The sequence below is a fragment of the Oncorhynchus keta genome, chromosome 20 (genome assembly GCF_023373465.1).
Source record: "Oncorhynchus keta strain PuntledgeMale-10-30-2019 chromosome 20, Oket_V2, whole genome shotgun sequence".
NCBI lineage: Eukaryota > Metazoa > Chordata > Actinopteri > Salmoniformes > Salmonidae > Oncorhynchus > Oncorhynchus keta.
The window spans coordinates 17,300,904-17,319,984 of NC_068440.1; the positions used below are offsets into that span (position 1 = coordinate 17,300,904).

At 44.4% G+C, this 19,081-nt stretch overlaps 1 protein-coding gene across 11 annotated transcripts in view; it reads right to left on the bottom strand.

The window, feature by feature from the left end:
* The window catches only part of LOC118398965 (receptor-type tyrosine-protein phosphatase U-like), a 305,732-nt gene that overhangs the window by 34,763 nt on the left and 251,888 nt on the right, over positions 1-19,081 (bottom strand). For 5 of the 11 annotated variants that reach the window (XM_052472185.1, XM_052472189.1, XM_052472187.1 and 2 more), the window contains 5 exons: positions 18,267-18,303; positions 9,134-9,272; positions 7,414-7,443; positions 6,787-6,947; positions 2,107-2,294 (listed from right to left, as the gene is read on the bottom strand). In XM_052472185.1, the coding sequence (XP_052328145.1) occupies positions 2,107-2,294; positions 6,787-6,947; positions 7,414-7,443; positions 9,134-9,272; positions 18,267-18,303 (555 nt within the window). The remainder of the gene's footprint in view (positions 1-2,106; positions 2,295-6,786; positions 6,948-7,413; positions 7,444-9,133; positions 9,273-18,266; positions 18,304-19,081) is intronic. The other 6 variants (XM_052472190.1, XM_052472195.1, XM_052472192.1 and 3 more) reach the window with 2 other exon arrangements.

Consider the following 19,081-nt stretch of genomic DNA (forward strand, 5'->3'; position numbering starts at 1 on the left):
CAGCCTACAGGGAGGACAGTGACGGGACAACGACCTGTCCATCAGTAAGACCAAGGAGCTGATCGTGGACTACAGCAAATGGGGTGGCCTGCACGCCCCCATCCACGTTGACAGGACTGCAGTGGAGCGGGTCGTTCATCAGGGTCCAAATCACTATGGACATTTTCAACACAGCGCGACAGTGCCTCTTCCACCTGAGGAGGTTGAAAAGGTTTGGCATGGGCACTCAAATCCTCAAAAAGTTGTACAGATGAACCATTGAGAGCAACTTGACTGGCTGCATCACTGCTTGGTATGGCAACAGCACCGCCCTCGATCGCATGGTGCTACAGAGGGTGGTGCGGACAGCCCAGTAGATCACTGAGGCCGAGCTCCCTGTCATACAGGACCGTTATATCAGGTGGTGTGGAAAGAAGGCCAGGAGAATCGTTAAAGACTCCAGCCACCCAAAGCCATAGACTCTCTGCTTCCGCTCGGCAGCGGTACCAGTGCATCAAGTCTGGTACCAAAACGGTGTCCTGAAAAGTTTCCATCCCCAAGCCACAAGACAACTTTTTGCACTGCCTCTATGCACACTCACGCACACTGACACTCCAACACACACATAACATGCACACACATTTATATGGACTCTACACACACGCACACACACACATACAATCTTCTTTCATGATGCTGCTACTCTGTATATCATAAATCCTCATGCCTAGTCACCTTACCCCAATACATACAGTATATACCTATATCGATCCAGTATCCTTGCACATTGTAAATATGGTATTGGAACTGACCCTGTGTATAGCTTCTTACTTTCTATTGTTATTATTTCTATTTCTTGTGTGTTTTTGTTCTACCTTATATTTAATAGTACTACACTGATATTGATTACTGCACTGTTGGGTTTCGAGCTCTGGTTTGTAATGACATCCTTTCAACCAGTTTTGCCTGCTGCGTTGAAGCCCTGAAGACAGTCAAGAGGATTGGATCTAACCTGACAGTCTAACCAGTTGGTTGTAATCTGGTTATGGCCATCTGACATCAGCCTCGTTCTATCTGAGACAGTCCAGAAATCCTGTAGCGCCGGTCCAGAAACCCTGTAGTGCCATTTAAAAACTCCCACAGTCCTTTGCAGCATGCATGATCAATGGCCACCTCGGCAGCCCAGTGGGAAATAAGGGTTATGAAGTCCTACAGCCAGTATCACACATCACACGCACGTATGTGCACACACACAAACACACACACACACACACCCCAGTCTCACACTGATCTCTCCTTCATCTCCTTTATTTCTCCAGGCGACAGACTAGGGAGCGATGGAAGGAGCGAGACAGAGGAGCAGAAAAGCGATGGAGGAGTGAAAAAGCGACCACTGTATTGATTTTAGGAGGGGGAATTTGTTGGGCCCTTGGGGGGTGGGATTAATGAATCGAAAAGCGCATCTGGAATCCTGGAGGTTTGGATTCGGGTACAAGCTAAATGCTACTGGGCGAATAGAGGGACTTTGTAGTAAATCACAAATAGAATGAAAAAAAGTTACTTGAAAGCCATTTAATTAATATACTCTTGGTAGAAACAGAAAAAGATCTGAAAGAGAGATGAGCAGAATGAAATAGCTTTACATTGAGAGATGGTATCAAACAGCTACTGGAGGTTTACATTGACTGTTGCTTATTAAAATAAGCCTCCAGCAGCAGCCTACTGAACACATAAGCCATTGGACTCAGAGATGAGAAACTGTATTAAAATGCCTTCTGCCTCCAAAATTGCATCATTAAATCCCAAAGGATTCTACGCCCACATTCTCTCTCTCTCTCTCTCTCTCTCTCTCTCTCTCTCTCTCTCTCTCTCTCTCTCTCTCTCTCTCTCTCTCTCTCTCTCTCTCTCTCTCTCTCTCTCTCTCTCTCTCTCTCTCTCTCTCTCTCTCTCCCCCAACTCTCTCCATCCCTCTCTCCATCTTTCTCTCTCTCTCTCTCTCCATCCCTCTCTCTCTCCCTCTCTCCATCCCCTCTCTCTCCATCCCTCTCTCTCTCCCTCTCTCCATCCCCTCTCTCTCCATCTCTCTCTCTCTCTCCATCCCTCTCCATCCCTCTCTCTCTCTCTCACCTCATACTCCTGTTTGAAGCCGTATCCCTCCCCAGTCTTCATCTGGTTGATGTGTTGGAGGAGGTCTGCCACCCTGACGGCGGGGTGAAGCTGACCCGTGTGGTACGGAGAGCTCTTCCTACGACAGTGGTGTCGAGGGGAACCACCCAACAGGCTGCTGGACTCGTTCACTGAACTCCTCTGTTCGTCTAGAGGAGACATACACATGCATGAGCATGGCACGCAAGCACATACACACGCACGCACACAGATGGATGCACAACCACAGACACAAAGATGGACACAAACATACACGTTAACCATTACACAGCATTACATATATAAGTTATATAAGTTACTGGCTACATGTTATTTTATTAAAGCGCAATGCTCAGTGAGGTTCTGAAGGTCAACCTCCACCTGCTCAACACAACATCCACTCAACTGACGGATCAAGGAAGAGCCGGTATCACAATGAAGACATATTGTACGTACATGTTGATGGGCACGGTGGAATATTTTTATTGAAAGAGGTTGTTTGAGAAAACAGAGGGAGAGAGAGGGAGAGAGAGGGAGAAGGAAAATAGTGTATATTAATAAAAGCAATCTGAAGGACTGAGAGAATGAGATGGATCAGAGAAACTCTAAGATGGCGCCGAAGAGGATGGCCGACGTTGTACATGCTCCTATCCAACTGTGGCATTTTGTTCGTCTTTTTGCCTTGTTCGTAACTTGTTTTTTTTACTTATTTTGTACATAATGTTGCTGCTACCATCTCTTATGACCGAACTGAAAGAAGCTTTTTCCTTTAGTGAGTCCTAGGAGAAGGATATACTGCTTTCCCGGCAACAGGCCCAAATCCCCGACATTTGCATGAAGAAAAGACGGAGAAAAAGGGGGCGCAGGTCGGGCTGCTTTCTAAGAATCCGTAGGCTTGCGAGTAAACTCCCACTGCCATCCATTCTATTGGCTAACGTGCAGTTAATGGAAAATTAAATTGCTGACATACGACTAAGATTATCCTACCAACGGGACATTAAAAACTGTAATATCTTGTTTTTCACCGAATCATGGCTGAACGACGAAGCAGAAAATATAGAGCTGGTGGGATTTTCCATTCACCACCAGAACAGAGAAGCTACGTCTGGTAAGAGGAGGGGTGGGGTGTGTGTCTATTTGACAATAACAGCTAGTGCGCAATGTCTAGGTATTGCTTGCCTGAGGTAGAGTAACTTATGATAAGCTGTAGACCACACTAACTACCAAGAGAGTTGTCATCTATATTATTCGTAGCCGTCTATTTACCACCACAGACCAATGCTGGCACTAAGACCACACTCAACCAACCCTATAAGGCCAAAAGGAAACAAGAAAATTCTCATCCAGAAACCGAGCTCCTAGTGGCCAGGAACTTTATTGCAGGCAAACAAATCAGTTTTCCAAAGTGTTTACCAGCCATGTCACGGGTGCAACCAGAGGGAAAAGAACTCTAGACCACCCACACACAGAGATGTATACAAAGCTCTCCCCCGACCTCCATTTGGAAAATCTGACCATATATCTTCCCTCCTGATTTCTTCTTACAAGCTAAAACTAAAGCAGGCAGTACAAGTGACTCACTCAATATGGACATGGTCAGACAACATGGATGCTGTGCTACAGAACTGTTTTGCTAGCAAAGAATGGAATATGTTCCGGGAATCATGTAATGGCATTGAGGAATTTACCACCTCAGTCATTGGCTTCATCAATAAGTGCATTGACGACGTCGTCCTAACTGTGAACGTACGTACATATCCCAACCAGAAGCTATGGATTACAGGCAACATCCGCATTGAGATAAAGGCTAAAGCTGCCACTTTCAAGGAGAGTGACACTAATCCGGACGCTTAAATTGCATAATTGCATACATGAAAGCACCAGCAGTTCTGAATGACTGCGTGATAACGCTCTCGGTAGCCTATGTGAGCAAGACTTTTAAACAGATCAACATTCACAAAGCCGCGGGGCCAGATGGATTACCAGGACGTGTACTCAAAGCATGCGTGGACAAACTGGCATGTGTCTTCACTGACATTATTAACCTCTCCCTGACCGAGTCCGTAATACCTACATGTTTCAAGAAGACCACCATAGTCCTTGTGCCCAAGGAAGCAAAGGTAACTTGCCTAACTGATTACCGCTCCAACAGATTACCGCCCCAACAGATCCACAGATGACGCAATCGCACTCCACACTGCCCTTTCCCACCTGGACAAAAGGAATACCTGTGTGAGAATGCTGTTCATTGACAACAGCTCAGCGTTCAACAACATAGTGCCCACGCAGCTCATCGCTAAGCTAAGAACCCTGGGACTAAACACCTCCCTCTGCAACTGGATCCTGGACTTCCTGACGGGCCACCCCCAGGTGGTAAGGGTAAGCAACAACACGTCTGCCACACTGATACTCAACACTGGGGCCCCTCATGGGTGTGTACTTAGTCCCATCCTGTACTCCCTGTTCACCCACGACTGTGTGGCCAAACACAACTCCAACACCATCATTAAGTTTGCTGATGACACAACAGTGGTAGGCCTGATCACCGACAACGATGAGACAGCCTATAGGGAGGAGGTCAGTGAATTGGCAGTGTAGTGCCAGGACAACAACCTCTCCCTCAATGTGAGCAAGACAAAGGAGCCGATCGTGGACTACAGGAAAAGGCGGGCCGAACAGGCCCCCATTAACATTGACGGGGCTGTAGTGGAGCGTGTTGAGAGTTTCAAGTTTCTTGGTGTCCACATCATCAACAAACTCTTGTGTTCCAAACACAGCAAGACAGTCGTGAAGAGGGCACAGCAAAATCTTTTCCCCCTCAGGAAACTGAAAAGATTCGGCATGGGTCCCCAGATCCTCAAAAAGTTCTACAGCTGCACCATCGAGAGCATCCTGACCGGTTGCATCACCGCCTGATATGGCAACTGCTCGGCATCTGACCGTAATGCACTACAGAGGGTAGTGCGTATGGCCCAGTACATCACTGGGGTCAAGCTTCCTGCCCTACAGGACCTATAAAATAGGTGGTGTTAGAGGAAAGCCCATAACATTTTCAGAGACTCCAGCAACCCCACTCAGACTGTTTTCTCTGCTACCGCACATCAAGCGGTACCGGTGCGCCAAGGAACAAAAGCCTCCTTATTAACAGCTTCTACCCCCAAGTCATAAGACTACTGAACAATTCATCAAATGGCCACTGGACTATTTACATTGGACCCCCCACGATGTGTTTTGCACACTGCTACCACTCACTGTTTACTATCTATGTCACTTCACCCTTACGTACCTGTACAAATTACCTCATCTAACCTGTACCCCCTTTATATAGCCTCGTTATTCTTATTTTATTCTTTTATTCTTTTTACTTAACTTCTTCGAGATAGGGGGCGCTCTTTTAATTTTTGGATAAAAAACATTCCCGTTTTAAACAAGGTGTCTGCAGCATTGTGACGTATTTGTAGGCATATCATTGGAAGATTGATCATAAGAGACTACATTTACCAGGTGTCCGCCCGGTGTCTTGCGTCGAAATTGGTGCGTAATCTCCAGCTGCAACCATTCTTCCATGTGATTGAGAGGAGAGAGGAGACTTCCACGAACGATATATCATCAAAGAGATATGTGAAAAACACCTTGAGGATTGATTCTAAACAACGTTTACCATGTTTCAGTCAATATTATGGAGTTAATTTGGGAAAAAGTTTGGCGTTTTGATGACTGAATTTTCGTTTTTTTTTTGGTAACCAAACGTGACGCACAAAATGGAGCGATTTCTCCCAAACAAATAATCTTTCAGAAAAAACTGAACATTTGCTATCTAACTGAGAGCCTCCTCATTGAAAACATCCGATGTTCTTCAAAGGTAAATGATTTTATTTGAATGCTTTTCTGGTTTTTGTGAAAATGTTGCCTGCTGAATGCTAACGCTAAATGCTACGCTAGCTATCAATAGCTATCAATACTGTTACACAAATGCTTGTTTTGCTATGGTTGAGAAGCATATTTTTGAAAATCTGAGATGACAGTGTTGTTAACAAAAGGCTAAGCTTGAGAGCTAGCATATTGATTTCATTTCATTTGCAATTTTCATAAATAGTTAACGTTGCGTTATGGTAATGGGCTTGAGGCTGTAGTCACGATCCCGGATCCGGGATGGCTCGACGCAAGAAGTTAAGTTTATTTCGTTAATATTAACTCTTCTTGGACTGCACTATTTGTTAAGGGCTTGTAAGTAAGCATTTCACAGTAAGGCCCACACTTGTTGTATTCGGTGCATGTTTGATTTGATTTGCGAAGAAAACAGAAAACCTGAGAAACTGAAGATTGTACTTCTCTTAGCAGTGTGTGTATACAGGACAGACTGTTGCCTAGAGAGTGTACTTGATGTAGTTGACAGTGTGTATACTACAGTAGGTGGCACAGAGTCTACAGACTAGTGTACTTGTTGTAGTTGACAGTGTGTGTTGAGAGGGAAAAGATTGTAGCCTACAGAGTGTACTTGTAGCAGGGTGTAGTTGAGTGCCTCTGCACAGGATCATTGGATTGTGCTCTCCTTCAGCCTCTCTCGCCCTCTCTCGGAGGTACAGGGTTAGCAAACAGACTAATGCACTCTTTTCTGTACTCTCTGTCTCTCTTAGGGCTCAGGGTGTTCTTGGTTCTTACTCCGTGTGTTGCAGGTGTGGGCGTCCATGAAGGAGTTAGCAGTGCGCCCATCCTGCTGCAGGGTGCTCTGCTCTGTCATGCTGCAGTCCAGAGAACCTAGCTTCCTGGTCTTCTCCTGACGGTACGACATGGCTGCCTTGTTCAGCGCTACCTTCTTCCTGCTGCACAGAGCAAAGAGAGGAGAGGAGAGGAGAGGAGAGGAGAGGAGAGGAGAGGAGAGGAGAGGAGAGGAGAGGAGAGGAGAGGAGAGGAGAGGAGAGAGGGAGTATAAAAAGGAGAGAAGAATAAGAGAGAGCTCAAAATAAGGAAATAACAAAGAGGGGAAATGAGTGGAAAGAGGGGGGTTGAGGTCAAGGAGTTGAGAAATTGGAAGAAAGGGGAAAAATAAGAGATTAAATCGAGGCTAGGGAGATAAAGGAACATTTGATGATAGTAGCAGGCCCAGAGATAGAGAGAGAGAGAGAGAGAGAGAGAGAGAGAGAGTAGACTGGAGAGGTATATAGAGGATGAGGTGGAGGAGATGCTTATCTCCTATAAGTGTCATCTTCCAGGACTACAGAGGGCAAGCAGGTGAAGATTGCACCATAAGGAAAATATGGAGGGAGAGACTAGGGTGGAGTCACTTACGAGTAGTAAGAGTAAGAATAGAAGTCCCTTCTGATTAGCATGGAGAAAGGAGGAGAACAAAGAGGAGGAGGAGAAAGAGAGAGAGAGAGAGAGAGAGAGAGAGAGAGAGAGAGAGAGAGAGAGAGAGAGAGAGAGAGAGAGAGAGAGAGAGAGAGAGTGAAGAGAAAGAAAACAAAGAGACGTGAGAGGTGGGGCCATGGTAGTGAGGTGGCCTCCAGCAAGGCAAAATAAAAATTTTAAAATGTACAGGTAAATAATGAAAACACTAGTAAATGAAGGATAAAAAGTATATTGGAAGCAGGTGCTTCCACACAGGTGTGGTTCCTGAGTTAATTAAGAAATTAACATCCCATCATGCTTAGGATCATGTATAAAAATGCTGGGCAGGCCATTATTTTGGCTACAATGGCTATTCCCTGATTGGATGACGATGCCCCCATCCACAGGGCACGAGTGGTCACTGAATGGTTTGATCATGAAAACAATGTAAACCATATGTCATGACCATCTCTGTCACCAGCTCTCAACCCAATTCAACTCTGGTCAGAGATTCTGGAGCGGCGCCTGAGACAGAATTTTCCAACCCCATCAACAAAACACCGAATGATGGAATTTCTCGTGGAAGAATGGTGCCGCATCCCTCCAATAGAGTTCCAGACACGTGTAAAATCAATGCCAAGGCACATTGAAGCTGTTCTGGCTTGTGGCGGCCCAACGCCCTAATAAGACACTTTAAGTTGGCAGTTACTTGTATGTTTATGGAGGCAGGGCAAGTGACCATGCAGCAGATAAAATATAGCACAACTGTGACATTGACTGGGTTCCTAGCTAAATAGATTGCTTATCACTTAACTGAATAATATGCCAGGGAGCACAGGTACACATACAGCTGTCAACCAGGGTACAGTTAGCTCAACGGTCTACTGGGGGTTTCTGTCTCTATCACGCTTCTCCCTGTGACGTCCAACCCTGCTTCTCTGAAGTGCGTCCCAGCTCCTCTCCCTTCATCATGAGAAAACCTGAGGTGGTAATTCTATCTGAAAGGCAACAACAACCTTCCTCTCCAATTAATGGCTCAGCCACAGGCACCGTGTTCACAGAGCACTGCACACCAACCCAGATGCTGCTATTATATCTGCTTTGACTTGAAAGGGCAATGGCTTGAAAGGGCCCTTGATGAAATATTACAAACTGAGCGTTATTCTCCCAATATAACGTCAGAGGAAAAGAGGTAAGGGGGAGAGAAGAGGAGTAAAGGAGAAAAAGAGAGGGAAGGAGGAGAGAGGAGGAGTAAAGGAGGAGAAGAGAGGGAAGGAGGAGAGTACACTACTGCCAAGCAGTATGTCCTGGTGATGCTGGAGTGAATATTAGAGTTTCATTCCTAGGTGTGTGTGCAGCCAATAGACAACAGACCTTGAAATTAAAAAATGAGTTCTACGCAAAAGCTTGGCAACTATAACTGCACAGCATCTCACAAATAATACCTAGCCATGTGTGTACTTCTGGAAGTAATATACTCTCCATTACCTACCTAACTCCCTATTGAATTGAGTTGGAGTAAGCCTGCCAAGATGTGATGGAGAAATACCTTCCCTAATAGGACATAGTTAGTCACATGGCAGTTTCGGACAGGCAGGTAAGAGACAGCCAAAGATAGGCCCCTTTCTGGATCACCTCTATGATCACAATCACCTTTACACACTCACGACCCTCCACTCACCCCTTCTTGATGATGATGACGATGGCCCCCAGCAGCAGAATGAGGACCACCAGTCCGCCAGCACAGGCCCCCAGGATCAGACCCATGTCCTCTGCATGTTGGGACACCTCCAAGGCCCTCTTATGGTCCTTACAGGCAGCTACAGGGTAAAGAGAAGACTGTTAGCCCGTTGAACTAAAGCCTAAGATTCATCCAGGACCCTCTTATGGTCTTTAGAGGGCAGCTACAGGGGAGAGACACAAGGGGGAGAGACAAGTTAGAGTGATAGTATTCTGTATGTTATAAGACTGTAGTAGCTTGCTGAGCAAAGGCCGAGGCATTAGCTCTGAAGAACTTATGGTTCGGGCGATGATACTCCAACAAAAGGGCCAACCTAGTTAGATTCCTCTCCCTAGTCCCTACACTACACCACACAGAAGCCTAAGCATCCTGTAGAAAAGGCACACAACCACAAAGGCAACCAATTATACCGATGACAATCAGCGATCAAAATATCAGGAGTTAGAGTAGGAAGGCTATAGTCTCGTTCTATTTTTTTCTGTTAATCCCAAAGGAGGCCCAGGGGTATTGTGGTAGTCTGAGAGACGGGAAGGCACGGTGAGCCAGGTTATCAGAGTAAAATCAGGTTATTATCCCTCTCACACTGGGTATTATATCCACCTGGATGAATACACTGGCAGAGGGGAAGAAGGGAGAGAGGGGGGAGAGGGAGAGCTGGGGCGGGGGGGCATGGAGAGAGAGGAGGGAGATATGGAGAGAGAAGAAGAGAGTATGGTAGAGTAAATAAGCTCTGGCTTTGTCCCTGACTATGTTTCATGATAGGTAACAGGCTTGGATAAGGAGGAAGCTTTTAAGCCGCTAACTAACCAGTCACAGTTGGTGGAGCCAGTGTGGACAGCTGGACAGACTATGCCTACATGTGTTAAGAAAACACACCAGTTACATCAGCTAACAGCTAGCTGGAAGTTCATTCAGTCAGCCATTTTCTATGGAACTAACATCACAGTCTCACCGTGTTCGCTGTGCATTTCCATCAGAGCTATAACAACAGCTTGAAATCTCTCCCATGATGAATTTGGAGCTCCCATGGTGTCGCTTTCCAGAAGTGTTTATTGCTGACTAGAAACAGAATTGGTTGAGAATTAAGATCCTGAACCCCTGCGAGCCTACGCTTAATTAAAAGGCTTCTCTCCGATGGGTAAACAAAAAGGAGGGTGAATGAAATGGTCTATCACTGGAGGCACGAAGCTAAAACCAATTATCTACCTCTTTTCACCATCGCCCCTTCTTCTAACGCTTTAGCTGGATGTGGTCCTCTCTCTTTCAGCTCACTTACTATTTTAAAAAATCTATCTCTCTATCTCGCACTACCAGTTAGCTGCAGCACAACCAATTTGAACAGGATCCACGTATTCTTTTCTCCCTCCCAGTAAGGCATGCTATTTTGTCTGCAAGGGGGGTAATTTTGCCTGAGCCCTAAAAGCCTGTTCAGGAAACAGAGTGTGTCCTGCAGAAATGTTGATTGCAGATGATTCTAGCTCTACTGGCTAGCTGGCTCTCTCTCTAGCCTCCAAGTCCACTTTACTAATGTGTGCGTGTGTGGTGTGTGTGTGTGTGTGTGTGTGTGTGTGTGTGTGTGTGTGTGTGTGTGTGTGTGTGTGTGTGTGTGTGTGTGTGTGTGTGTGTGTGTGTGTGTGTGTGTGTGTGTGTGTGTGTGTGTGTGTGTGTGTGCGCAGATGAGTAACTCTGTCCTTACCGACTCCTGCTGTAAGAAGCACGTTGCCATGGACAAGTTTAGACCACTAAAACTTTCTGCTGTTGTGAGGCAGGGAGAGACGGATGGGGGAGGTGGAGAGAGAGAGAGAGAGAGAGAGAGAGAGAGAGAGAGAGGAAAAAAGGAGAGCGAATGTTTATATGAGAGAATGTGTGTGAGAGAAAGATTAGGATGGAGGATGTAAAGAAAGGTAGAGGGCTGGAGAGGACACACATTTCATCTTCATCTGCCAGCGTAAGCGTGTCATTAACCAGATATTGTGCTGGTGTGTGTGCGTGGGCCCGGAACACCTGAGGTGTGACACTAGTCGTCTAAGCGGTAGCCGCCTGTCTCTGTCCCTGTCTGTCTCTCTGCTTCACGCTTGACAGGAGCCCCAGCCTTTCATTACGCAGTCACAGAATGAGAGAGAGAGAGCAAGAGAGAAAGAGAGAAAAAAATTGTGCAAGAGGAAAATGTTATATGTGTGTGCATGTGTGTGGGCGTGCTGGAGAGAGATAAAGAAAAGTTGTATAATTAGAGAGCGAGAGAAGAAGCTTGAGGTAATCTGCCTTTGGCCTAAAGAGCAGGAACCTGGACTTCGCCAAAGGAATCGGAAATACAGGCATTGTCATCCAACAAGAAACATGGTATAGAGGAGACGGACCCACTGGTTGCCCTCTAGGTTACAGAGAGCTGGTAGTCCCATCTACCAAACTACCAGGTGTGAAACAGGAAAGGGACTCAGGGGGTATGCTAATCTGGTAAAGAGCAATTCACTCGATTAAATTAATCATAACAGTAACATTTTACATTTGGCTAGAAATTCAAAAGTAAATGATCTTAACAGAGAAAAATGTCCTGTGTGCTACCTATATCCCCCCACTAGAATCCCCATACTTTAATGAAGACAGCTTCTCCATCCTGGAGGGGAAAATCAATCATTTCCAGGTCCAGGGACATATACTTGTCTGTGGCGACCTAAATGCCAGTACCGAACAAGAATCTGACACCCTCAGCACACAGGGAGACAAACACCTGCCTGGAGGTGACAGCATTTCCTCCCCCATATGCTCCCCTAGACACAACTATGTCAACAAAACCAACAAAAATGGGTCACAACTCCTGCAGCTCTGTTGCACGCTGTGTAGGTACATAGTCAATGGTACTCTTCAAGGGGACTCCTATGGTAGGTACATTTATAGCTCATCTCTTGGCAGTACTGTAGACTACTTTATCACTGACCTTAACCCAGAGTCTCTCAGAGCGTTCACAGTCAGCCCACTGACCACAGATCACAGCAAAATCACAGTCTACTTGAAAAGAGCAACACTCAATCATGAGGCATCAAAGCCAAAGGAAATTAATAATATTAAGAAATACTATAGATGGAAGGAAAGTAGTGGGGAAACGTACCAACAAACAATTAGGCAACTCAAATTCAATCCCCTTGAGACAACTTCCTGGACAAAACATCCCACTGTAATAGTGAAGGTGTAGACTACACAGTATATTTGACTTCTCAGCTTCCCTATTAAGCATTTCAAACAGAAAACTGAAGAAAATTAACAACAATGACAAATGATTTGATGAAGAATACTAAAACCTAAGAAAGAAATTGAGAATCCTATCAAAATAAAAACATAGAGTCCCAGAAAACCTGAGTCTACACCTTCACTACGGTGAATCACTAAAACAGTACAGTAAAACATTACGGAGAAAGAGGGAACAGCACGTCAGAAATCAGCTCAATGTAATTGAAGAATCCATATACTAACCACTTCTGGGAAAATTGGAAAACACTAAACAAACAACAACACGAATAGGTATCTTTCCAAAATGAAGATGTATGGGTAAACCACTTCTCCATTCTTTCTGGCTCTATAACAAAGAACAAACAGCAAAAACATATACATGATCAAATACAAATCTTAGAATCAACTATTAAAGGCTACCAGAACACACTGGATTCCCAAATTACATTAAATGAACTACAGGACAAAATACAAACCCTCCAACCCAAAAATGGCCTGTGGTGTTGATGGTATCCTCAGTGAAATGATAAAATATACAGACAATAAATTCCAATTGGCTATACTTAATAACCTCTTACAGCTACCCCCCTACTATTTTCAATTTCCGCCTGAAGACATACCCAAATCTAACTGCCTGTAGTTCAGGCTCAGAACCAAGGATATGCATATTCTTGATTTAATTTGAAAGAAAACACTCTGAAGTTTGTGTAAATGTGAATTGAATGTAGGAGAATATAACACAATATATATTATTTTTATTGTTGTATCATATTCTTTAAAATGAACAAGACAAATCAAACATTCAGATAGGATGATGGGGACAATTTCAGTGAAAAACAAAGGAGGGCAACAGTACTTGTGCAAGGTTTCAGAATGATAACTTCCAAAATGAGTGTGCTACAAGTCACCCAGGTGTCCCACCCAAGTAGCCCAAATGTGGCCAAATTGGTGAAGTTATACATTTTGAATGGAATAACTACACTGCTCAAAAAAATAAAGGGAACACTTAAACAACACAATGTAACTCCAAGTCAATCACACTTCTGTGAAATCAAACTGTCCACTTAGGAAGCAACACTGATTGACATTAATTTCTCATGCTGTTGTGCAAATGGAATAGACAGCAGGTGGAAATTATAGGCATTTGGCAAGACACCACCAATAAAGGAGTGGTTCTGCAGGTGGGGACCACAGACCACTTCTCAGTTCCTCTGCTTCCTGACTGATGTTTTGGTCACTTTTGAATGCTGGCGGTGCTTTCACTCTAGTGGTAGCATGAGACGGAGTCTACAACCCACACAAGTGGCTCAGGTAGTACAGCTCATCCAGGATGGCACATCAATGCAGGATTTGGCAAGAAGGTTTGCTGTGTCTGTCAGTATAGAGTCCAGAGCATGGAGGCGCTACCAGGAGACAGGCCAGTACATCAGGAGACGTGGAGGAGGCCGTAGGAGGGCAACAACCCTGCAGCATGACCGGTTTGGTGGTGGGTCAGTCATTGTGTGGGGTGGCATTTCTTTGGGGGGCCTCCATGTGCTCACCAGAGGTAGCCTGACTGCCATTAGGTACCGAGATGAGATCCTCAGACCCCTTGTGAGACCATATGCTGGTGCGGTTGGCCCTGGGTTCCTCCTAATGCAAGACAATGCTAGACCTCATCTGGCTGGAGTGTGTCAGCAGTTCCTGCAAGAGGAAGGCATTGATGCTATGGACTGGCCCGCCCGTTCCCCAGACCTGAATCCAATTGAGCACATCTGGGACATCATGTCTCGCTCCAGGAGTTGGCGGATGCTTTAGTCCAGGTCTGGGAGGAGATCCCTCAGGAGACCATCCGCCACCTCATCAGGAGCATGCACAGACGCTGTAGGGAGGTCATACAGGCATGTGGAGGCCACACACACTACTGAGCCTCATTTTGACTTGTTTTAAGGACATTACATTAAAGTTAGATCAGCCTGTAGTGTGGTTTTCCACTTTAATTTTGAGTGTGACTCCAAATCCAGACCTCCATTGGTTGATAAATTTGATTTACATTGATAATCTTTGTGTGATTTTGTTGTCAGCACATTCAACTATGTAAAGAAAAAATATTTCATAAGACTATTTAATTAATTCAGATCTAGGATGTGTTATTTTAGTGTTCACTTAATTTTTTTGAGCAGTGTATATACAAAATACCAAAATAGTATTCTAACACCCCCCCCAAAAAAATTGAGAAAAAAACATGAAAAATATATATATATATTTACAAAATAACACTTTCAATATTTGGAAGACCCTCAGTCCTCTACACAATATTGTGCTGCTGATGCCAGGTGCCATAGCAGTCTCTTTCGGCTGTAAAGCAGAGGGCCACCAAGCATGTGGTGCAGGTGATGGGGGACTTCATTTAGCAAAGAACACAGCGACACCTCCATGCTGTGCCCTTTTGGCCCTGAGGCACATCCATGCCTGCAGAAATACATTTGGGCAGATGAACACCACTTGTGCCAGGAGCTGGATGAACCAGTTTCATTGGGGGATAGACACTTTGGCACTGGGGGCTCCCATTCGGAGTTAGTGTCACTGTGAAACAAAATGTTCAGTTAGAATAGTTTCACATATGAGCCCTGTATCAACAGGTATAATAAACAGATATATATATAGAGTACAGGGAACATAAGGTTGAATATATTATTATAGACCTGCTGGATCTACTGTCTCATTTATATTATGACAGACCAGCTAGATCTACTGTCTATTTTATATTATGACATTTCAGCTAGATCTACTGTCTCCATTTCACTTTGGCCATTGTTGTGGGCCTGCCCTCCCCTCAACAGCCTCAAATAGGATATTTCATGTGGGGGTGGGGTGGGGCGGCAGACACACGCATCTCACATTACATTTTTATATATTGCTACTAAAATTTTAAAAATCACAACTAATATTTTATATTATTAATTTCAAACAACGGCATTAGCATGAGAACTTACCAGTTCAAAACGATGTCCTCTCCGTTCAAAAAATATTCCTCCATTTGGAAATCGCTAAATGAATCGTCCTCCAACAATCTCTGTCTCACTTTCCCGATCAATTTCTTCTAAAATTGTGTGTACTGTATATCTGTATATCTAGACTTAGATTTAGCTTTCCCTGACTTAGTCGCCATACTGATTAATATATAAACAGCTGAAGATGCGCTTTACCAAAACAACGCTGTGCGTAACATGCGTTGCTCCTTCCGGTATGAAACTTCAATGGCGAATGACCCTCTTTACGCCAGAGTTTACTACATGGGTTGGTCTTCCAACACATAAACATTACATATTGCCGTTTACCTCAGCTCATTGGCTATCTACCAAGCTAGATTGCAAGACGATCACTGGTCATTGGGTTAAAATACAGTCAATCAACGAAACAGCGGTCATATCATTGGTGCACAATGATGTCATTACTTGTTGTCTTCAAATCGGTTTATTTCAGTCAATACGTCCCGCGAAATAACCCATCAAGTTTGGTTAATAACCCATCAAACCAGTTGATTGCAATGAAACCAAACATGACTGGAAAAGTCACATTTAGTGTGTGTATTTACATCGAATGTGTCGTCAAAAATGGAATGAGACAGAATTCACGACACAAGCGGTTCACAAAAAAATGTCGTGTTAGGCTATAAAAATGGATTTTATCAAACAAAAGACCATTCATTGTGTAACAATGAGCATTGGGATTGCAAAAATCGGAAGATCGTCAAAGGTAAACAATTTATTTTATTGCAGTTTGTGATTTTGTTACGCCTGTGCTGGTTGAAATAGTTGTTTTTTATGGGGCTCTATCCTCAGATAATCGCACCATATTCTTTCGCAGTAATTCATTTTTTAAATCTGACAACAGTTGGATTAGCAAGATTCTAGGCTTTCGAAACATGTGAGACACTTGTATGTTCATGAATGTTTAATATGACTATTTATGTAGCGAGCTGAGACAAGGTAAGAAGGGCCTTCTATGCCACCAAAAGGAACATAAAATTCACCATACCAATTAGGATCTGGCAAAAATACTTGAATCAGTTACAGAAGCCATTGCCCTTCATGGTTGTGACCAACCAAGAATTCACAAAAAATGGGACAAACGCCAAATTGAGACTCAGAATTCTGCAAAAGTATCTTCCGTATACAACGTAAAACACCAAATAATGCACGCAGAGCAGAATTAGGCCGATACCCGCTATTGATCCAAATCCAGAAAGGAGCCGTTAAATTCTACAGCCACCTAAAAGGAAGTGATTCCCAAACCTTCCATAACAAAGCCATCACCTACAGAGAGAGGAACCCGGAGAAGAGCCCCCTAAGCAAACTGGGCCTGGGGCTCTGTTCACAAACACAAACAGACCCCCAGGACAGCAATACAATTAGACCCAACCAAATCATGAGAAAACAAAAAGATAATTACATGACACATTGGAAAGAATTAACAAAAAACCGAGCAAACTAGAATGCTATTTGTCCCTAAACAGAGAGTTTAGGGAGAGTCAGAGTCAGTCACAGTGGCAGAATACCTGACCACTGTGACTGACCCAAACTTAAGGAAAGCTTTGACTATGTACAGACTCAGTGAACAAAGCATTGCTACTGAGAAAGGTCACTGTAGGCAAACCTGGTTCTCAAGACAAGATGGCTAATGCCCACAAAATGAAGCAGAAACTGATCTGCACTTCCTAACCTGCTGCCATGTGTCCTCCGATACACAACCCAACCATGCCGCACTGCTTCTTAACACAGCGCGCATCCAACCCGGATGCCAGCCGCACCAATGTGTCAGAGGAAACACTGTGCACCTGTGCCCAGCCCACCACAGGAGTCACTGGTGCGTGATGACACAAGGATATCCCGACCAGCCAAGCCCTGCCTAACCCGGACGATGCTAGGCCAATTGTGCCCCACAGACCTACCAGTCGTGGCTGGTTACGACAGAGCCTGGGCGCAAACCTAGGGTCTCTAGTGGCACAGCTGGCGCTGCAGTACAGCGCCCTTAACTACTGCGCCACCCGGGAGGCCTACAATCCAAATTTTGATAAACTCCCATATCTACTGGGTGAAATACCACAGTGTGCATCACAGCAGCAAGATTTGTGATCTGTTGCAACAAGAAAAGGGCAACCAGTGAAGAACAAACACAATTGTAAATACAACCCATGTTTATGTTATTTATTTTCCCTTTTTAAAATTGAACTATTTGCACATCACTACAACACTGTATATATACATAACATGACATTTTATTTTATTATTTATTCCTTTTTATTTCCTTTTATTATATATTTCACTTGCTTTGGCAATGTTAACATATGTTTCCCATGCCAATAAAGCCCCTTGAATTGAAAAAGAGAGAATTCCAGTGCACCCTTCCTCCTGAACCTCTCTCTTTGCCACCACCACAGGAACAGCGCCAATCTCTCCTCTCTTCTCCTCCCTCCATTCACCATGCCACCCTGCCACTGTCAAGTACCAAATGAAGAGTACTAGAAATATCCTGCTGGGAACTCTTCTCTGCATACACCCACAGCTCCTCTGCCTGGGTGGTGTGTAGCGCCAGCAGACAATGGCCAAGAAGAGACCCCTTGATGTCAGGACACTTCAAATAACAAAGAGAGCGCAGGAAGAGAGAGAGTGTAAGAGAGCAGGCCTCCCTCTCCCTCTCTCTCTCCCTCCGAGTGACAGGGACGCTTTCCATCCATATCAGAGTGCATCTGAAGCATCATGGAGCATAGAAGATGTAAATACTGCTTTGTCAGGAAGTATTCTTATGTAGTCTATTTCTCAATGATGAAGATCAAAGAAGATAGAATGGAATGATCTGAACGTACCTTTACGGGCAATCCGGATGCAGTTCATTCTCGTCTCCTGAAACAAGAATGGGAGATTCATTAGCATGGGATAACCACAACCAAAAATCTATTTTTTTAAGCATAGAACAGGTGTCAGAGCGTGTGTGTATCTATGTGTTTGTGTCTGTCTGTCTGTCTGTGTCTTAGTCACCTAGACACTTTGTGTTTTAAAGCACAAAATAGCTCATTAATGAATAAATTAATGGGTGTGTGAATGAAACGTTCTCTGTTCTCATCAACAACATCCAGTCCCCTGGCCCACCCAACCCATTACATTACATACATGATTGCACCAATCTGGCTGTCTTTCAAGGTCCAGTAAAGACATATCTGTCAAAGTCATTACAGTTCCATTCAGTGGCAGCAGCAGCTCACAGAGCCATGGTTCTGGAAACCTACAGCTAATTATCTTGAATAATTGTCAAATAAATAATGTGCGTCCCCCTTTTTACAGACTCGAAAAGCCACATTTTATAAACAGATTGAGATAAACTGCCCAAGGCAGACAGAGAAACAATAATCTACATGAATTATAATATTCCAATGTTGTTATGAGCTGCCGTGTCAGGATGAAATAGTGTGGTGGCTGTATCTCTAACTCAGGTAAATACACAACTATAATAACACCACAGTAATAATGACACACACACACACACACACACACACACACACACACACACACACACACACACACACACACACACACACACACACACACACACACACACACACACACACACACACACACACACACACACACACACACACACACACACACACACACACACACACAC